Source organism: Oncorhynchus gorbuscha, linkage group LG05 (assembly GCF_021184085.1).
Source record: "Oncorhynchus gorbuscha isolate QuinsamMale2020 ecotype Even-year linkage group LG05, OgorEven_v1.0, whole genome shotgun sequence".
NCBI lineage: Eukaryota > Metazoa > Chordata > Actinopteri > Salmoniformes > Salmonidae > Oncorhynchus > Oncorhynchus gorbuscha.
The window spans coordinates 47,311,712-47,332,654 of NC_060177.1; the positions used below are offsets into that span (position 1 = coordinate 47,311,712).

The 20,943-nt window shown below is 44.7% G+C and overlaps 1 protein-coding gene across 1 annotated transcript in view; it reads left to right on the forward strand.

Moving 5' to 3' along the window:
• LOC124035978 (glutamate receptor ionotropic, delta-2-like) overlaps nt 1–18,797 on the forward strand; it is a 676,707-nt gene extending 657,910 nt beyond the window's left edge. Inside the window, 3 exon segments of the mRNA XM_046349997.1 lie at nt 5,789–6,029; nt 16,338–16,625; nt 16,627–18,797. Of these exon segments, the coding sequence (XP_046205953.1) occupies nt 5,789–6,029; nt 16,338–16,625; nt 16,627–16,767 (670 nt within the window). The 3' untranslated portion in view covers nt 16,768–18,797.
• Nucleotides 18,798–20,943: the final 2,146 nt, after the last annotated feature.

A 20,943-nucleotide genomic window follows, 5' to 3' on the forward strand; every position in this document is an offset into this window, starting at 1 on the left:
TGAAGGAGGCTTTGTTGCGGAATAGAAAGCCGACTCTTGATTTGATTTTCGATTGGAGATGTTTGATATGAGTCTGGAAGGAGAGTTTGCAGTCTAGCCAGACACCTAGGTACTTATAGATGTCCACATATTCAAGGTCGGAAAAATCCAGGGTGGTGATGCTAGTCGGGCATGCAGGTGCAGGCAGCGATCGGTTGAAAAGCATGCATTTGGTTTTACTAGCGTTTAAGAGCAGTTGGAGGCCACGGAAGGAGTGTTGTATGGCATTGAAGCTCGTTTGGAGGTTAGATAGCACAGTGTCCAATGACGGGCCGAAAGTATATAGAATGGTGTCGTCTGTGTAGAGGTGGATCAGGGAATCGCCCGCAGCAAGAGCAACATCATTGATATATACAGAGAAAAGAGTCAGCCCGAGAATTGAACCCTGTGGCACCCCCATAGAGACTGCCAGAGGACCGGACAGCATGCCCTCCGATTTGACACACTGAACTCTGTCTGCAATAGCGAGGCAATATACAGGGGGTACCGGTACAGAGTCAATGTGCGGGGGTCACCGGTTAGTCGAGATAATTGAGGTAATATATACACCTGGGTAGAGTTATTAAAGTGACTTATGCATAGATAATAACAGAGAGTAGCAGCAGCGTAAAAGAGGGGGGCAATGCAAGTAGTCTGGGTAGCCAATTGATTAGATGTTCAGGAGTCTTACGGCTTGGGGGTAGAAGCTGTTTAGAAGCCTCTTGGACCTAGACTTGGCGCTCTGGTACCGCTTGCCATCCGGTAGCAGAGAGAACAGTCTATGACTAGGGTGGCTGGAGTCTTTGACTATTTTTTGGGCCTTCCTCTGACACCGCCTGGTATAGAGGTCCTGTATGGCAGGAAGCTTGGCCCCAGTGATGTACTGGGTCGTACGCACTACCCTCTGTAGTGCCTTGCGGTCGGAGGCCAAGCAGTTGCCATACCAGGCAGTGATGTAACCAGTCAGGATGCTCTCGATGGTACAGCTGTAGAACCTTTTGAGGATCTGAGGACCCATGTCAAATCTTTTCAGTCTCCTGAGGGGGAATAGGTTTTGTTGTGCCCTCTTTACGATTGTCTTGGTGGGCTTGAACCATGTTAATTTGTTGGTGATTTGGACACCAAGAAACTTGAAGCTCTCAACCTGCTCCACTACAGCCACGTCGATGAGAATAGGGGAGTGCTCGGCCCTGCTTTTCCTGTAGTCCACAATCATCTCCTTAGTCTTGATCACATTGAGGGAGAGGTTGTTGTCCTAACACCACGTGGCCAGGTCTTTGACAACCTCCCTGTAGGCTGTCTTGTCGTTGTTGGTGATCAGGAACACTGTTGTGTCATCGGCAAACTTAATGATGGTGTTGGAGTCGTGCCTGGCTGTGCAGTCATGAGTGAACGGGGAGTACAGGAGAGGACTGAGCACACACACCTGAGGGAACCCTGTGTTGAAGATCAGCGTGTGTTGTCACCTACCCTTACCACCTGGGAGCTCCCCGTCAGTTGCAGAGGGAGGTGTTTAGTCTCAGGGTCCTAGCTTAGTATTGAGCTTTGAGGGCACTATGGTGTTGAACGCTGAGTTGTAGTCAATGAATAGTATTTTCACATAGGTGTTCCTTTTGTCTAGGTGTGAAAGGACAGTGTGGAGTGCAATAGATATTGCATCATCTGTGGATCTGTTTTGGCGGTATGCAAATTGGAGTGGGTATAGGGTTTCTGGGATAATGGTGTTGATGTGAGTCATGACCAGCCTTTCAAAGCACTTCATGGCTTCAGATGTGAGTGCTACGGGTCGGAAGTCATTTAGGCAGGTTACCTTAGTGTTCTTGGGCACAGGGACTATGGTGATCTGCTTGAAACATACATGTTAGTATTACAGACTCCGACAGGGAGAGATTGAAAATGTCAATGAAGATACTTGCCAGTTTGTCAGCGCATGCTCGGAGTACATGTCCTGGTAATCCGTCTGGCCCTGTGGCCTTGTGAATGTTGACCTGTTTAAAGGTCTTACTCACATCGGCTGCGGAGAGCGTGATCACGCAGTCGTCTGGAACATCTGGTGTTCTCTTGCATGTTTCTGTGTTACTTGCCTCGAAGTTAGCATAGAAGTCATTTAGCTCGTCTAGTAGGCTCGTGTCACTGGGCAGCTCTCGGCTGTGCTTCTCTTTGTAGTACAATAATAGTTTGCAAGCCCTGCCACATCCGGCGAGCATCGGAGCCGGTGTAGTATGATTAGATCTTAGTCCTGTATTGACGCTTTGCCTGTTTGATGGGGAATAGCGGGATTTCTTGTAAGCTTCCGAGGTAGAGTCCCAGTTTTTTCCCCCTCTGGTTACACATTTAACATGCTGATTGAAATGAGGTCAAACAGATTTAAGTTTCTCTACATTAAAGTCCTTGGCCACTAGGAGCTGCCTCTGGATGAGCGTTTTTCTGTTTTCTTATGGCGGTATACACCTCATTGAGTGTGGTCTTAGAGCCTGCATTGGTCTGTGGTGGTATGTAGACAGCTACGAAAAATACAGATAAAAATTCTCTAGGTAGATAGTATGGTCTACAGCTTATCAAGTCTCTGTTTCTGATTGGACGTTTCACCAGCATATATTCCTCTTTTTCATTCCATCTGAGCCAACATCTGAGTCATCTGTTATGTGGGCCTTATCTAATTAAGATCCCTTAGTCTCCCAACAGTAATCCCAAATCAGACCTTACAGTTCTATATGCCTATGTAGCAGATGTCTATAATATAGAATTATATGTTATTGAAATAAGATATGCTCCTCTGCTATTATTCATTTTCTAATTGTGTAAACTACCGTTATACTACATTTGCATTTGAGATACTTTGGCAACATTTTTATTTGTTATACTTTGTAGAGGCACCGTCAAAGATAAGTGTTGTCATTCAAGTCACTCGTGTGTCTTTGTCCGTGTGTTTGTGTGTGTGTGTGTGCTGTTAATTTTGTTTCCTGCGATACCGCAAGCCAGACCTCTGAAATATAGTTCTGTAAATTAACAGAAGGCTCCAATCAACTTTTAAGGGTTTTCATTGGATGTCATTATTCATTTGCTTAGCTGGACAGCATAATGTCATTAGAGAAAAGTAATAACACTCTGCTACAAAACATATTCATATTTCTTAGAATTATTTTGACAGGTTAATACGTTAATACAGCTGTCAGTCTGTGGCATCATTATTTGTCCAATATTGCCCTCTAGTGTTTGAAGACCATTCAAACAACTGCAGAGAATCAGGTTGAATCTCATGTGTTTTATTGATTCCTAGTGTCCTCCCTCGCATTGGAGGAGAAGAGTCAAGGTTCCTTCTCTGACCTCCAATGTGTTTTGAGAATGAGGTGAGGAGAGAGGATGTGAGGAATCCAGGAAATACAATTGAGATTCAACCCTCAGATCATCATACAATGTGAATGACATGAGTCATACTCAGTGCTTGCCTTTGAATACAAAAACCTTATTTTAGTCTAGCCAGAGTCATAGATATGGCATGGACTCTACAAGGTGTCGAAAGTGTTCCACGGGGATGCTGGCCCATGTTGACTCCAATTCTTCCCACATTTGTGTCAAATTGGCTGGGTGTCCTTTGGGTGGTGAACCATTCTTGATACACACGGGAAACTGTTGAGTGTGAAAAACCCAGCAGTGTTGCAGATCTTGACACACTCAAACTGGTGCCCCTGGCACCTACTTCCATAACCCCGTTCAAAGTTACTTAAATATTTGGTCTTGCCCATTCACCCTCTGAATGGCACACACACAGTCCATGTCTCAATTGTCTGAAGGTTTAAAAATCCTTCTTTAACCCTGTCTCCTTGCCTTCATCTCCACTGATTAAAGTGGATTTAAGTGACATGAGTAAGGGATCATAGCTTTCACCTGGTCAGTCTATGTTTTGTGACTCTCAGTTTATATGCCTCTGTCTAGACGAAAACAAGGTTGTTGTATTCCTGGCACCACTCTGCCAGGGCCCTCACCACCCTGTAGGCTGTTTTGTTGCTGTTGGTAATCAGGCCCACCACTGTTGTGTCGTTTGCAAACTTGATGATTGAGTTGGAGACGTGCATGGCCTAGCAGTCATGGGTGAACAGGGAGCACAGGAGGGGGCTGAGCATGCAACCATGTGGGGCTCCTGTGTTGAGGATCAGCGTAGCGGAGGTGTGGTTGCCAAACTTCACCACCTGGGGGTGGCCCGTCAGGAAGTCCAGGACCTAGTTGCACAGGGCCGGGTTCAGACCCAGGGTCCCAAGCTTAGTGATGAGCTTGGAGGGCATTATGGTGTTGAAAGCTGAGCTGTAGTCAATGAACATCATTCTTACATAGGTATTCCTCTTGTCCAGATGGAATAGGACAGTGTGCAGGGCGATGGCACCATCAGTGGATCTGCTGTATGCAAATCGTAGTGGGTCTAGGGTGTCTGCTAAGGTGGAGGTTAGATGATCCTTAACTAGTCACTTAAAGTACTTAATGATGACAGAAGTTAGTGCTATGGGGAAATAGTCATTTAGTTCAGTTACCTTTGCTTTCTTGGGTACAGGAACAATGGTGGACATCTTGAAGCAAGTGGGGAAAACAGACTGGGAAAGGGAGAGATGGAATATGTCTGTTAACAGTCCAGCCAGCTGGTCTGCCCATGCTCTGAATTACTATGCAATTTAACAATAGAATGTTGCAAAACGAGTTACCTCAGCAAATTTGAGCGTGTTATGATCGTCGGTGCCAGGCGTATCTCAGAAATGTCTTCCCTCCTGGGCTTTAAACGCACGACAGTGTCTAGGGTTTACAGAGAATGGTGCAATTAACAAGAAACATCCAGTCAGCGGCAGTCCTGTGGGCAAAAACAGCTAGTTGATGAGAATGGTCAAAGGAGAATGTGAAGAATTGTGCAAGCAAACAGGTGGGCCACAAACAGGCAAATACATATTTTTTAATTTAACTAGGCAAGTCAGTTAAGAACAAATTCAGCCTACCGGGGAACAGTGGGTTAACTGCCTTGTTCAGAACAGATTTTGACTTTGTCAGCTCAGGAACTTGATCCAGCAATCATTCAGTTGCTGACCCAACGCTCTAACCCCTAGGCTACCTAACGGCGCAGTACAAAAAAAAAGCACAACTCGTCAGTCCTTGTCATGGATGGGCTTTTGCAGCAGACGACCGCACTGGGTTCAACTCCTATCAGCTAAAAACAAGAAGAAGCTGCTCCAGTGGGCACGCGATCACCAACACTGGACAATTGAGGAGTGGAAAAACATTGCCTGGTCAGATGAATCCCGGTTCCTGTTGCGTCATGCTGATGGTAGAGTCAGGATTTGGCATAAGCAGCATGAGTCCATGGCCCCATCCTGCCTGGTGTCAACTGTACTGGCTGGTGGTGGTAGTGGTGTAATGCTGTGGGAAATGTTTTCCTGGCACACGTTAGTTCCCTTGATACCAATTGAGCAGCGTTTGAATGTCACACCTTGTGTCCCGAAGGGGGATCCGATCTAGTACTAAATGGGTGTACCTAATAAATATGGCACGGAGTGTAAGCTACTTACACTTCAGGGCAAGTAGATTATAAACTACATCCTGAAGAAAATGTGATGCAGTCCAATCTGAATGAAATATAGATTTTGCCCTATTCCTGTCTACACCAGCAGACAATAACACATCTGTACTCAATTTGTTTGTTTGTGTGTATATCTGTGTGCGCGCATCCATCTGTCTGTCCGTGCGTGCATGTGTGCGTGTATGTGCATCTATCTGTGTGTGTGTGTGTCAGGATCCTGGAGCTGCAGCAGAACGGGGACATGGACATCCTGAAGCTTAAGTGGTGGCCCCGGGACAGCCCGTGTGACCTGTACTCTGCGGTGCACACCAAACACCGCGGCAGCGCCCTGGACATCCACAGCTTCGCCGGCGTGTTCTGCGTGCTGGCAGCGGGTGTGGTGCTCTCCTGTCTCATCGCCATGGTGGAGACCTGGTGGACTAGGAGGAAGGGCTCACGAGTCCCCTCCAAAGAGGTGAGGAGCTGGGGGAGGCCAGGGTGGTTGTGGGGGTCTGTGTCTGGGGGTCTCGGTAACACTTGACTTGAACATTCTGTTTTCCGGATACATGTCATGGTTGTCATGTCTACTGTACATGTTGTCAGTGTCATAATGTAACAGATGTTTGTACGTAGTGAGGAGAGCTGTCGTTAACCTGTTAGTCAAGTGGTCTGTCCCTTGCTGTGGTATCAAAGCTGCCCCTGGCTAGCTGGTTAGGACGGACAATAAACAAACATTTGGCGTTTGATAAGATGAACACAGTGAAACTCCGGCACACTCCAGGGTTTTCCATCTATGACACTGGGACTACATAAGGCGTGGGAACAAACCTCTTTTTAGAAGAGGTTCAATTTAACTGACATCTGTTACTGTGACTGCACATGACATAGTATGTGTCCCAAATGGCACCCTGTTCTCTATATAGTGCACTACTTTTGACAAGGACAACCAGGGTCCATATGACTGGTTAAAAGTAGTACACTATATAGGGAATAGGGTGCCATTTGGGACGCACACATGCTGTAGTATATGAGGGGGTTTGGGTAAAATGTCACCAGTTTCAAGTGTATTTGTAAAATTCATCAAACAAAAGGGTCCGGAAGCTCACACAAGCTACACTGACTAGGTCATGGTTTCAGGGCTTAAACCACCATGAGCATCATCAATTGCAGCAACAGTTACCCACTCAAAAGACAAACAGTTCTCTTTAAACTGCATTTGGAATGTGGAATCTAAATATTTCCTTGAAAGTCTGATTCCTCAAAGATAAGGTATTTTTATGCCACATATTTATGGCCGCATAAAGACAGCCTATGGGATTGCTCCAGCATGCTCTAACCCAGACAGAGGCAGGGACAGACAGGGACCAGAAATCAGTGCAGGCATTTCTAACAAACTGGTTCTTTGTTCTTCCTCGTGGCCCTCAAATAAGGACCATTCTGCCAAAACCCCAATTTAGAAAGGCCAACTAGGCTAAAGATGGACCAGTCCATCTGGCATTTGTGTCTCTGTCCAGTCCATTTCGGGCCAGAGACATAAATGCAGACTCTTGTGTTAACAACACCATAGAGAAGAAGGTGCACCAGCTTGAAACAGAAACGTATCCCATATTAAAGGGCTGTATTGAATTTTGATATCCCCTGTACATTTGATTGCTAACACAAGGTACAGCCATGCATAGCACAATAAGTTATCTTTCCTATCTTTCTTTCTGTCATATCTCTTCTTCCACTTGTCCACCTAATGAGCAGGTAGGCACAGCCAAGGCTATTTCATCACTTCCAGACCCAAGCACAGTGGTTATGGAAATTATTGTCCCTGAGACTCGAGGACTGTGAAATCCTACTCAGCAAAGCTGATGTGAAATGCAAATGTACTAACGAGCAGAGAGTAATGCAATTATGGAAAATAAATATTGTCATGCCCAATTTAGTGTTCATTAGTCATGTATAAATTAGAATCACAAATTAAATCAAGCCATGGAGTGGCACTAATTTAGGATTATTTTTTTGAAAATGCATTTTGTAATAAAGCAACGTAAATCTTAGAATGAGGGTCAGTTTACCACTAAAATAATAGTTTACTCCGTTAACATTATACATTTTTTTATTTCACATTTAATTTCCTATGTTGCCGAGATCCCTCTCAACCCACCTATCAAGCCACAACCAACCATGCACACACCCTCATCAATAACCCCCCTGCCATGCTCTCCTCTCCTTCCCTTCCCACCTCTCCTATCCCCTCCTATTCTGTCCTCTCAGCTGGTGTCTGTGTGTTGTTGACTGGGTCACGACATCATAGCCACGCCACAGGAAGCCGGGTGCTCAACAGAATGCCTGTTTCATCTCTTCAGCTCGACAATAATGAAAGCTTTTGATCAAGGCAGCGAGGCCTGTGTCGTCTCAAGTCTGTTCCCCATCATAGCACCCCACCCCAACTTTCTATCCCCCTCTACCCCCTACCCATGACCCCCTGCACTCACAACAGCTTTCATGTGTCAGGTTAGCCTGTCTGGCCTGTCTGGCCAGTGGTCATATACAAAGAAGCCCAGTAGCCCCCTGCCATCTTTATTAACCTTCAATACAGGGACCCTGACTGACCAGTGTGTCGGTGCCTGGGGTTCAAGGTCTTTGTAATGGAGAGCATTGAGAAATCAACGTGATTATCACATCACTTAATTTAGCACTCAAATAGTCCTATCAAAATTGCCCTTTACTTTGGTTCGGTATTGCATGGATATTGGTTGCATTGTTAAAAAAAATCAGATTTGCATGGTATTGATTTTAAAGAGTGAGTTATGTAAAAAAACTGGGTAGTAGTGATCTGTTGCAAGCCCTCATCCTCTTTGAATATTGAACTGATTTGGCTAATTCACATAAAACTGGATATAGAGTGCTGCATTATAAACTTTGAACTTCATACCATTTACGGAATCCAAGAGTTGTAGTGGTAGCCTAAAGCTGCCATGGTGAAAGTAGTGGTGTCTTAGCCATGTGGTTTAGTTGAGCCCTACACTTCACCCCGCCCATGGCCCACAGTGACGCTGGGGACTGTGCTTATGGACCGTGGTTACGGTCGGCAGGGTGGTGGTGGTGAGGTCACATCCTGCTGGGCCCGGTGCAGTGTGTCAGAGTGACCCAGTGTGTCTGCAGTCAAGAGGATATCACTAGGAGCCATCAGCTTCCTCAATATACTGCACTACTGCCCTTTCTCATTAGGAATATCCCTTCCCTCCGGTCCTCAATATAGGCTTTGTCCCAAATGGAACCCTATTTCCTTTATAGTGCACTACTTTCGACCAGGGCTTGAAACCATATGGTCAAAAGTAGTGCACTATGTACTGTAAGGACTGCTCCCTAGCTCGCTCACACACACACAGACCTTCTGGATGACATCGGGATGAACAGGCAGTGGCTCGGGTGGTTGATGTCCTTGATGATCTTTTTGGCCTTCCTGTGACAACCGGTGCTGTAGGTGTCCTGGACGGCGGGTAGTTTGCCCCCGGTAATGCATTCGGCAGATCACACCACCCTCTGGTGAGCCTTGCGGTTGCGGGCGGTGCAGTTGCCATACCAGGCGGTGATACAGCCCGACAGGATGCTTTCAATTGTGCACCTGAAAGATTTTGTGAGTGTTTTAGGTGACAAGCCAAATTCTTTAGCCTCCTGAGGTTGAAGAGGCTCTGTTGTGCCTTTTTCACCATACTGTCTGTGTGGGTGGTCCATTTCAGTTTCTTAGTGATGCACAGTCGTGACCAACAGTTTTGAGAATGACACAAATATTAATTTTCACAAAGTCTGCTGCCTCAGTGTCTTTAGATATTTTTGTCATATGTTATTATGGAATACTGAAGTATCAAAGGCTTTTACTGACAATTACATGAAGTTGATGCAAAGAGTCAATATGTGCAATGTTGTGCCTTCTCTTTCAAGGACTCTGCCATCCGCCCTGGCATGCTGTCAATTAACTTCTGGGCTACATCCTGACTGATGGCAGCCCATTCTTGCATAATCAATGCTTGTATTTTGTCATAATTTGTGGGTTTTTGTTTGTACACCCGACTCTTGAGGATTGACCACAAGTTCTCAATGGGATTAAGGTCTGGGGAGTTTCCTGGCCATGGACCCAAAATATCAATGTTTTGTTCCCCGAGCCACTTAGTTATCACTTCTGCCTTATGGCAAGGTGCTCCATCATGCTGGAAAAGGCATTGTTCGTCACCAAACTTTTCCTGGATAGTTCGGAGAAGTTGCTCTTGGAGGATGTGTTGGTACCATTCTTTATTCATGGCTGTGTTCTTAGGCAAAATTGTGAGTGAGCCCACTCCCTTGGCTGAGAAGCAATCCCACACATGAATGGTCTCAGGATGCTTTACTGTTGGCATGACATAGGACTGATGGTAGCGCTCGCCTTGTCTTCTCCGGACAAGCTTTTTTCTGGATGCCCCAAACAATTGGAAAAGGGAATCATCAGAGAAAATGACTTTACCCCAGTCCTCAGCAGTCCAATCCCTGTAGCTTTTGCAGAATATCAGTCTGTCCTTGATGTTTTTTCTGGATAAGTGGCTTCTTTCCTGCCCTTCTTGACACCAGGCCATCCTCCAAAAGTCTTCGCCTCACTGTGCATGCAGATGCAATCACTCCTGCCTGCTGCCATTCCTGAGCAAGCTCTGTACTGGTGGTGCCCTGATCCCACAGCTGAATCAAATTTAGGATACTTTTCTGGCACTTGCTGGACTTTCTTGGGCGCCCTGAAGCCTTCTTCACAACAATTGAACTGCTCTCCTTGAAGTTCTTGATGATCTGATAAATGGTGGATTTAGGTGCAATCTTACTGTCAGCAATATCCTTGCCTGTGAAGCCCTTTTTGTGCAAAGAAATTATGACAGCACATGTTTCCTTGCAGGTAACCATGAATGACAGAGGAAGAACAATGATTCCAAGCACCACCCTCCGTTTGAAGCTTAGAGTCTGTTATTCGAACTCAATCAGCATGACAGAGTGATTTCCAGCCTTGTCCTCGTCAACACTCACACCTGTGTTAATGAGAGAATCACTGACATGATGTCAGCTGGTCCTTTTGTGGCAGGGCTGAAATGCAGTGGAAATGTTTTTTGGGGATTCAGTTCATTTGCATGGCAAAGAGGGACTTTGCAATTAATTACAATTCATCTGATCACTCTTCATAATATTCTGGAGTATATGCAAATTGCCACCATACAAACAAAGCAAGCAGACTTTGTGAAAATTAATATTTGTGTCATTCTCAAAACTTTTAGCCACGATTGTATATGCCAAGGAACTTGAAGCTTTCCACCTACTCCACTGCGGTCCTGTCAATGTAGATAGGGGGGTGCACCCTCCGCTGTCTCCTGAAGTCCACGACCATCTCCTTTGTTATGTTGACGTTGAGTGAGAGGTTGTTTTCCAGGCACCACACTCCCAGAGCCCTCACCTCCTCCCTGTAGGCTGTCTCTCCCTGTAAGCTGTCCCATTTGTTGTCCGTTTTGCATAAGCCTCGATGATTTCCAGTACTTCCATCCTCCTTTTCCTTCATCAGTTGCGATCAGAAAAAATGTGTCACCTAAAGATTCAACAATAGAAATAATCATAATAATGTATTATTACTCTATGGGAACAAACACACACACACACTCACGGTCCACAAACACACAGCTCCCACTGAGCTCCAACCCAAAGCCACGTTAGCTGCCTGGGGACGAGCTGCGTTTGTATCTCTGTTTTCCTCCTGGTACATGAATGCTGCATTATGTTCATCCCAATGTTTTAGAGGCCTGTCCCTGTTCAGGCCTCTGCTTCTATGTGATCACTGTTAGTGTTGCGTCTCTGTGTTGTGTTTTGTTGTGTTGTGGGATGTGTTGTGTAATGATTAACACGGTGATGAGGCATCCATGTGATGAATAGAGTTCAGTAGAGTTAGTCCTCTACTACTGGTCACAAACTCCAATGAGGCTTTGCTAAACTCTACCCTCCAAGCAGATATAGGATTGTGGTGTTGGGGGTCTCTTAAATTAAAACATTTCAATCCTTCAATGTTGCAGGATTAATTTCCAACACAAACAGATTGCCAGATGCATTTTGACATATCTAGCACATACATTGGTTAATGTTAGTGTTGGGATAGGTCCCCTGTTCATAGGCACAACAGTAATATAGGCTACACACACATATAGGCCCACTGTGTCTTTTAACCAGTTTAGTTAAGTTTATTGGGATCCCTATTAGCTGTTACTCATTCAGCAGGTACTCTTCCTGGGGTCCACACAAAATGTAAAATACATGGCACAGTACAGGGCAGTTGTACAATAGCACAAAGGCAATACTACCATAAATCCTTATCCTCTGTTCACCAATGTATCTCCTTTGCTGCTATATGGTATGACTGTGCTTCTGTGGCTATATACATGTACCACAAATGTTGATGTTACTTGGAGTCGTTTGGGTGGTGGATCTGTCTTGCTATATACCGTGTGTAATGATAAAGCAAGAGAGGGTGGCTAAGGAGTATTGGACACTACACACAATGAACGGCCACTTTGTTCACAATGTTGAGCACAAAATGTTTGATCATGTCTGATTTACTGTCCCTGCTGGCTGAAGCTCTCATTCCCTTTTGGTTTTGTTTTGTAGATAAGTACACTGTGTTGAGGGTAAAGCGGGCGAGGGAGAGCAATACAAAATGCCATTTTTCACCCTTCCAGGTATATCTTCGAAGGCTCCTCCTCGGACGTAAAAAAAAAAAAAACACAGAGCGTTTGTGTGTGTGTTTGTATGGGCTGACCGTGCTGTCTTTTCTACTCACCCCCGCCTCTCCTCCGACAAAATCCCTCCTTCATCCTCCCATTTGCCTGCTCTCATCCGTTCTCTGTCCGTGTGTACGTCTGTCTACCACTGTCTCTCTGTCCTTGCACAAACACCCACAAACACACATACACAGACACAGGCTGATGGCACTTCCGCCAGGCAAGCTGAACCGTGCCACCACCAACATGACACCCATCACAACATCCCCCTCACCACTCTCAGGACTGCCCCCTCCCCACATTATCCCCAGTCACCCGCATGCTGGGACATCCCGTGTGCCTTGATCGTCCAGCGCAGGGTTGAACCCAACGACGATCCCTCCCAACTCGTCCCTAAAATAAGAATGACCTCTTTCGCTGCCTCTCTTCCCACCTCCAGGTTATACCTATGACAGAAGCTTTAAATAAGAGCGGATGCTGTGAGATTCTTGTTAGAGCTAACTCAAACCATTTGGTTGTGGAATTACAACCCAGATTGTCATATGTATTGCTTTTCTGCTGACAACAACAAAACTATTGCATAGATGACATTTCTAGTCACTGGCACCGCCTGCCAACATGTGAGCTATGATGCCTTTCCTCCACTAGAGGGCTTGCAGCATGCTCTCACCGACCAAGCCTAATACGGTTAGGTGTGCAGTCATGTAATGGGTTAACAGATGCATGTTATGCTCTATAGAAATGTATGTTTAGCTAAGGTCTGCAGTGTAAATCTGTACATTTCAATTCATATGAATGAAAGTGAGCCCCTCAAACGTGAATGAATTCCCCCCCAAAATGGAAGCCTACACATCTGATTGAAACAGAGGCCAATCGCTTAGAACACTTGTTAACTCTGTCTTGTATTTTGCTTTGTGTGTTAGCAAAATGCTACAACACGTAACATTCTGCAGTTGATCCAACAGGCCGGTCCTCTCGTCATACGGTAGTTACCCATAAGGTGACCTGGCTCTAGCAGTCAACTGACTGGCCCTCTGTCACTCACTGTTTTTCTCTCACCACCTCCTTCCTCGTTCCTTTACTTTCAACCACCCCTTCTTCCTCAACCCCCCCCCCCCCACACACTCCTGGGTGTGTGGCATGACCAGATCACCACAAACAGTACCCCCTCCTGCCCCCTCCCCCTCTGAGATGGAGAGGGTAACCCGGGGCAAGACCCCCCCTCCACTCCACATGGTCAGTAGCTCTGTCAGTGACTCTGTGTTTGTACCCACCACCGGGGATGCCCTCTCCCAAAATGGAGTAAGCGCTATGTGTTCCTCCATCCAACGGTACCCCACTCCCTGTTCCCCCACAAGGGACACAATCATCTTGCATCTTTCCTCTCAGCACAAGCATGAAACTCCTCTCTGAGTGTGACCATCACAAAGATGTGAACCAATCATTTTATGTGGATGTAGTAGTGCTATTTATATGTCTGTACCACACCTTTTTTTTTTACAAATCTAGTTTTTGTTCAAGATGAACATATGGGAAAGATGGGTAAACCCCTTTCCCCTCCAACTGTATTCACAAAACCAGTCATTAAATACATGTAGCTACCTTGCACTTTAACTAGTGTGTAAATGTAAGCATCTGCACACATTTAATGCCTACGCGACAACGTTGCAGAAAAAAAAATGACTGAATCCTAATCTGACCGTTGTGTCGCATTTGTAATCTATTTTCTCGCCGACTTGCTCCACAAGGAGTCGGTCAGTAATTAATAAGACCATATTAATGCTTGATTAGTTGTTCGGCATGGCATGCTCAAATCTAACAGCACGTTGCCTTTAGCGGTGTGTGTGTTTGGATTCCAGAGGAGCTGCAACCCCCTGTAGACCCTGGAGATATACAGTGGGGAGAACAAGTATTTGATACACTGCCGATGTTGCAGGTTTTCCTACTTACAAAGCATGTAGAGGTCTGTAATTGTTTATCATGGGTAGACTTCAACTGTGAGAGACGGAATCTAAAGCAAAAATCCAGAAAATCACATAATTTGTGATTTTTAAGTAATTAATTAGCATTTTATTGCATGACATAAGTATTTGATCACCTACCAACCAGTAAGAATTCGGGCTCTCACAGACCTGTTAGTTTTTCTTTAAGAATCCATCCTGTTCTCCACTCATTACCTGTATTAACTGCACCTGTTTGAACTCGTTAGCTGTATAAAAGACACCTGTCCACACACTCAATCAAACAGACCAACCTCTCCACAATGGCCAAGACTAGAGAGCTGTGTAAGGACATCAGGGATAAAATTGTAAACTTGCACAAGGCTGGGATGGGCTACAGGACAATAGGCAAGCAGCTTGGTGAGAAGGCAACAACTGTTGGCACAATTATTAGAAAATGGAAGAGTTCAAGATAACGGTCAATCACCCTCGGTCTGGGGCTCCATGCAAGATCTCACCTTGTGGGGCATCAATGATCATGAGGAAGGTGAGGGATCAGCCCATAACTACACGGCAGGACCTTGACAATGACCTGATGAGAGCTGGGACCACAGTCTCAAAGAAAACCATTAGTAACACACGACGCCGTAATGGATTAAAATCCTGCAGCGCACGCAAGGTCCCCCTGCTCAAGCCAGCGCATGTCCAGGCCCGTCTGAAATTTGCCAATGACCATTTGGATGCTCCAGAGGCGGAATGGGAAAAGGTCATGTGGTCTGGTGAGACAAAAATATAGCTTTTTGGTCTAAACTCCACTCGCCGTGTTTGGAGGAAGAAGAAGGATGAGTACAACCCCAAGAACACATCCCAACCGTGAAGCATGGAGGTGGAAACATAATTCTTTGGGGATGCTTTTCTGCAAAGGGGACAGGACAACTGCACCGTATTGAGGGCAGAAGGGATGGGGCCATGTATCGCGAGATCTTGGCCAACAACCTCCTTCCCTCAGTAAGAGCATCGAAGATGGGTCGTGGCTGGGTCTTCCAGCATGACAACGACCCGAAACACATAGCCAGGGCAACAAAGGAGTGGCTCCGTAAGAAGCATCTCAAGGTCCTGGAGTAGCCTAGCCAGTCTCCAGACCTGAACCCAATAGAAAATCTTTGGAGGGAGCTGAAAGTCCGTATTGCCCAGCGACAGCCCCGAAACCTGAAGGATCTGGAGAAGGTCTGTATGGAGGAGTGGGCCAAAATCCCTGCTGCAGTGTGTGCAAACCTGGTCAAGAACTACATTAAACTTATGATCTCTGTAATTGCAAGCAAATGTTTCTGTACCAAATATTAAGGTCTGCATTTCTGATGTATCAAATACTTTTGTCATGCAATAAAATTCTAATGAATTACTTTAAAATCATACAAAGTGATTTTCTGGATATTTGTTTTAGATTCCGTCTCTCACAGTTGAAGTGTACCTATGAGTTAAAAAAATGACAGACCTCTACATGCTTTGTAAATAGGAAAACCGGCAAAATCGGCAGTGTATCAAATACTTGTTCTCCCCACTGTATGTCTGTTTGTGTGTTCTCCTTACTGCAGCTCAGACTTCTCTGTCCCTACCTACCTCTCCTTACCTTACCTCCTTACCTTACCTCACCTATCCTTTCGGCCCACCTATCCCTTTCGGCCCATCACTTCAATCCCATCTCACTCTTACTTCATCTCACTGTCACTCCATCTTTGTCTATTTTCCTCTGTGTTTATCAATCTCTATTGGTCTCTTCTCCTCCTCGCTCATCAATCCTCGTTTCCTCCTTCTCTCCTCTGACTTTTTTCCCTGATCTCCCTCAATGGATGTCCTCACTACTCCTCAATCGACAACCATACTCATGCATCCCTCTTCAATCACCTCACCGTTCCGTCACTTTCTCCTTTCCTACTTTTCTCCTTTAACAACCTTCACTCATTTTCCTCTCCCTCCTCCTTCTCCCCCTTTTATCCTCACTCTCCTTTGACCCTGTCCTCCGCCACCTCTCTCTCTTCCCCTCGCCCCCTTTCCTGCGCACCCTGTCCCCCCCTGCAGGATGATAAGGAGATCGACCTGGAGCACCTTCACCGCCGGGTTAACAGCCTGTGCACAGAGGACGACAGCCCCCACAAACAGTTCTCCACCTCCTCCATTGACCTGACGCCACTGGACATGGACTCTATGCCGGCCAACCGGCAGGCTCTGGAGCAGATCAGCGACTTCCGAAACACGCACATCACCACCACCACCTTCATCCCCGAGCAGATCCAGACCCTCAGCCGCAGCCTGTCTGCCAAGGCCCAACAGGGCTTCGCCTTCGGTCCCGTGCAGGACCACCGGACTGGGGGGGCCCTTCAGGCAGAGAGCCCCCAACGGAGGCTTCTTCCGCAGCCCCATCAAGACTATGTCCTCCATACCCTACCAGCCCACTCCCCAGCCCAACTTCGGCTACGGCAACGACCCAGACCGGGGCACGTCCATATGAGGCGAGAAGGAGTAGGCCGCACAGCGAGAGAAAGATGAAATTAAACGCACTCAAAAAAATCTATGTACATAGGAATCTTTTTCAGTTCTGATTTTTTGAGGGGCTTTGCTTTTGTTTGGTGGGGGTTTTCCTGCTGAAACCTGGTGGTGAGAGGAGGTCGGGGACTTGAATATTTGCTTTATTGTCATCTTTCTCATGGTTGTCTAGGGATCTTTTGAGTGTGACGGGGCTCTGTTTTCTCTTTTTCGTTTCATGGCATTTGAGGACTGCCTTTCTGAAGAAGCTTTTGGACCCAACAAGGAGGATATGTATTTGTTTTTTACAACAGAAAACACTTTTCTGTTCTTGAGATCTACAAATCGGCAACAACCCTATGCTCATTTGAAGGATGTTCTTGTCTTTGCCTTTCACCATATGGGACTCCATCCCACTCAGTTCTCTGGTGTTGATCATCAATGCCTGTACTCCAAATCTGAAATGTGCACCAAAATGGGTGTCCATTGGCTCCACTGCCCTGCAGACTGAGACCTCACTGTCTGAGCTTTGGGCACGCTTCGTCATTTTTGTGCACATAAGGCTCCATCAATTCCACTGCACTGTACCAGTGCCCATTGACCTGTATTTGATTGTATGTAGTTTGGATATTTTTTTCTCACCTGTACTGTGCTGTCTATTTCAAGGTGAGCACCTCAGCCTCTAAACAAACACTTGAGAGATGCATAGAGGGACAAAAAGGAACTGAAAATATAAGATAAAAGACAACAGAAAAAAGGACTTTAAAAAGCAGCTGAGGCTATTGTATGTATTTTATTGAATTTGCTTTGAAAATCTATTTCAATCCGTGGAATGTGTTTGGTGAGAAAGTCACACAAAAAAAATGTTTGGAGCTGTCTCATTGTTTTTTTTCTACCAATTTTGAAAAGCGCTAAATGACTGCTATAGTCTTACTCTGGTTTGCATCATTAATCATATTCAAAAAACATTTTTTTTAACTTAATTTGTAGTTCTACCAGGGCTCAGTCAGAAAAAAAAGTCACATTTCATTCTCCAGTCCACTAACTGACTGTTGTGTACCTGTAAGGGCAAACAGTTGAGCTCAGAGTGAGGAGAACCCCTTTCAGATAACATCCACAGTACAAGCCATATCATTGCAGGCTGGCTTCACCTTGCCAGTTTCCTGCTTCAACACGATTTCTTGCCATTGGAACTGTAGAGCTGATGGCATTCATTTTGAAAGATCTTTCTTCATTTCTTAAATGTTAAGGGTACTGTTTATCTAACTTTTTTAAAAGTGCCAATTGTTTAAATGAGGCCATTTAGGTGCAGTTTGGGGGGAGGGGGTCAAAAAAAACAATATTTTGTGAAGGGAAAAGTGGAACCTAACCTTTTCACTAACACTGTATTAATATTTAATAATGTTTGTTGTTTAGAATGAGCTTTCAGTTTGTTATCTTAAGACTAAACCGCAAATGTTGTGCGTAGAGAACCGAAGCAGTGTTTGATGCAAGCATTCTAGATGTCCTTTTCTTCAGCTACAGTATGGCTATTGAATGACAATAGGACACAGACAATGTTTAAAGACATTTTATTTACTATTAATGACAGACACATTATGAAATATGTATATTTTACATGTTGATGCTATATTTGTTTAAAAAATAATAATAATATATCATATGAGCATTGAGTTAGCAGTCACCCTATACATTTGGTTTCCCTCAGTTCCAGCCCACACATAAGCTTTCTCATGTCATCTTGAGTTCATTTTGATTTGCTGGTTAATAACAGAGGAGGCAAGTTCTTAAAAAGAAGCATGCACAACTTGCTATGCCCGTGACATGTTTTATTTCATACATAGAACGTACAGGATTACTTGATCAATTTTCAACTGATTATAATGTGCAGTATTTAATATAGGCCTATTTTGTTGTATATGTGTTGCATATTATTCAAACGGAACAATCTGAGGCCTCTGTTACAAGTGGCAAAGCTTTCTGTGTATAATTTGTCTAATAAACTTGTTTTCTACAGCGGTATGGTTTTTGTAGTCTTTGCTGTGACTGCGTAGGCCTTGCCAGTCAAGATGTTTCAGTTTTCCGATTTCTATGTATGCACAATTTACGATCAAATCTGTGAATGTTTTATAAATGAGGTTCCCCAGGTTCTAGGTTATGTTCATCTTCATCCCAGTGTGGTCTTCATCACTTTCAATGACACATCATAAGGATACTGCCTCTTGGAACAGCTGGGACCATTACTGGGTTGGGAGAGCACATCAGATACCAAGCAAGTCAAAGTCTGTCTGTTTGTACCGTCATGCCACCACTTGTCATGGTTGGCGTGACAATGAGTGATAAGGAGTAGGCGAGAGCACCACTTACCTGGGACCAGGTTTGCTGGTTTATGTGTAAAGGAGGTGCTTTTGTTAACTCAGAAGACATTATTCTGTACCTATTATGAAACTCTGGGATTATTGAAATGGAATCTGTGAAAGAATCTGTGAAAGACGTGGTCCTTCTGTAGCTCAGTTGGTAGAGCATGGCGCTTGTAACGCCAGGGTAGTGGGTTCGATTCCCGGGACCACCCATACATAGAATGTATGCACACATGACTGTAAGTCGCTTTGGATAAAAGCGTCTGCAAAATAGCATATATATATATACCATCCAATGGCTTTTGAAAGTACAGTTTTGTAAAAGTCATTTTTGTCCGTTCTTCACAATATGGTGAAGAATCTAATCAAGGGGATGTCAGCGTTTGAAAATAGTGGTATCTTATGGTAGGCTAACAATCATTACTCAAGCAATTGTGTGTTGTTTAATTTTTAAGCAGGATGTGGCGCTGTTTCACTGGAAACCATTTTGTAGACAATGTTGTGCTATCTGATCTGAAGAGAGAGAGAGAGAGAAAGAGAGAGCCCTTTGAATTGAATTGCAAGCGCGAGAGCGAGAGTGCGTGCACGTGTGTACAGCACTTTGTTTATAATAGAGACTTTATTAAACCAAATGGAATATGAAACTAAAACATGATGGTTATTTTTCATGGTATGCACTTGCCATTGCCTAAAGTTGTGCCTAAAACAAAAGGCACCTAATCATCCAACTTCTGGCTGTTCCAAGAAGGCCTTAGAATTCCAAAGTAAATAAATACCAATGGTACACAGATACATTATTTTTATTAGGCTATTATTATGATTATTGTTGTTATCGTTATTGTTATTAGTAGTAGTACTAGTAGTAGTAGTGTTCTTATTATCAGCCTATTTCTGCATCCCTCCAGTGCACCTCGTTTCCCCGGAGACAGGAATGGGGTGAGCAGCATGCAGACTGCATCACGCTGGAAGCCCCCAATGGTTCACATTTTGAGCCCATTTTCCAAAGAGTCCCCCAAGCGTGTCGAATGGAACATAGAGTCGCCATTGTGCATGCGACATTTTAATAATCGACAGCTACAATATCCAACCTGTTGTTTGCTTTAGGAGCCATTCCATGCTCACTGGACGGCCACTTGTAGGTGGAGAGACGGACCTAGGCGCCAGTCCCCAAGCCTCGACGCCTTATGAATACATGAATAAAAAGTGAAAGGATTCATGTAATTTAATCTCAGAAATTGTAGGATGTTGCCCGCTGTCCTGCATGGACGGGCTGGTCTCACATGTTTGATATTGCTAAACTTTCAGTAGGCTATAGTCTTTTACAGGCTACAATTATTTCCGTTTTTCCTTAGGCCTACCTCACATGGCCATTCGAATAAGATAATATCTAAAGACGTTACAACTCATTCAATCATTCCTGCTATGTGTTTATTTGTATGACTTCATTTTCTCAATAATTATTGTCATTATTATTTATATTGTTATTCAGTAGCCTAGTCTATTTTCCTTTTAATAACTGAGTGTTCATAAAGTGACATTGCGGCAGGTTTTACGTATAGGCTATCTGGTTGCCTTTACGGCTATTCTTTTATTTGATAATAGTTTCTAGCCTATAATATTTTCTCATATTCTTAAAGATATCCATATGATTTGTATATTTAATTCGTTTAGATATGTAACGTTATTTTCATTCTATAAAAAGGGGGAGGGGGGCTGCGGGTGTCACTGTCCCAGCACTGTTCAACGCACACACTACTTCCTCCTCGCTTGCTTATGACAGTAAAAGCGCTGTCGAGCCCCCT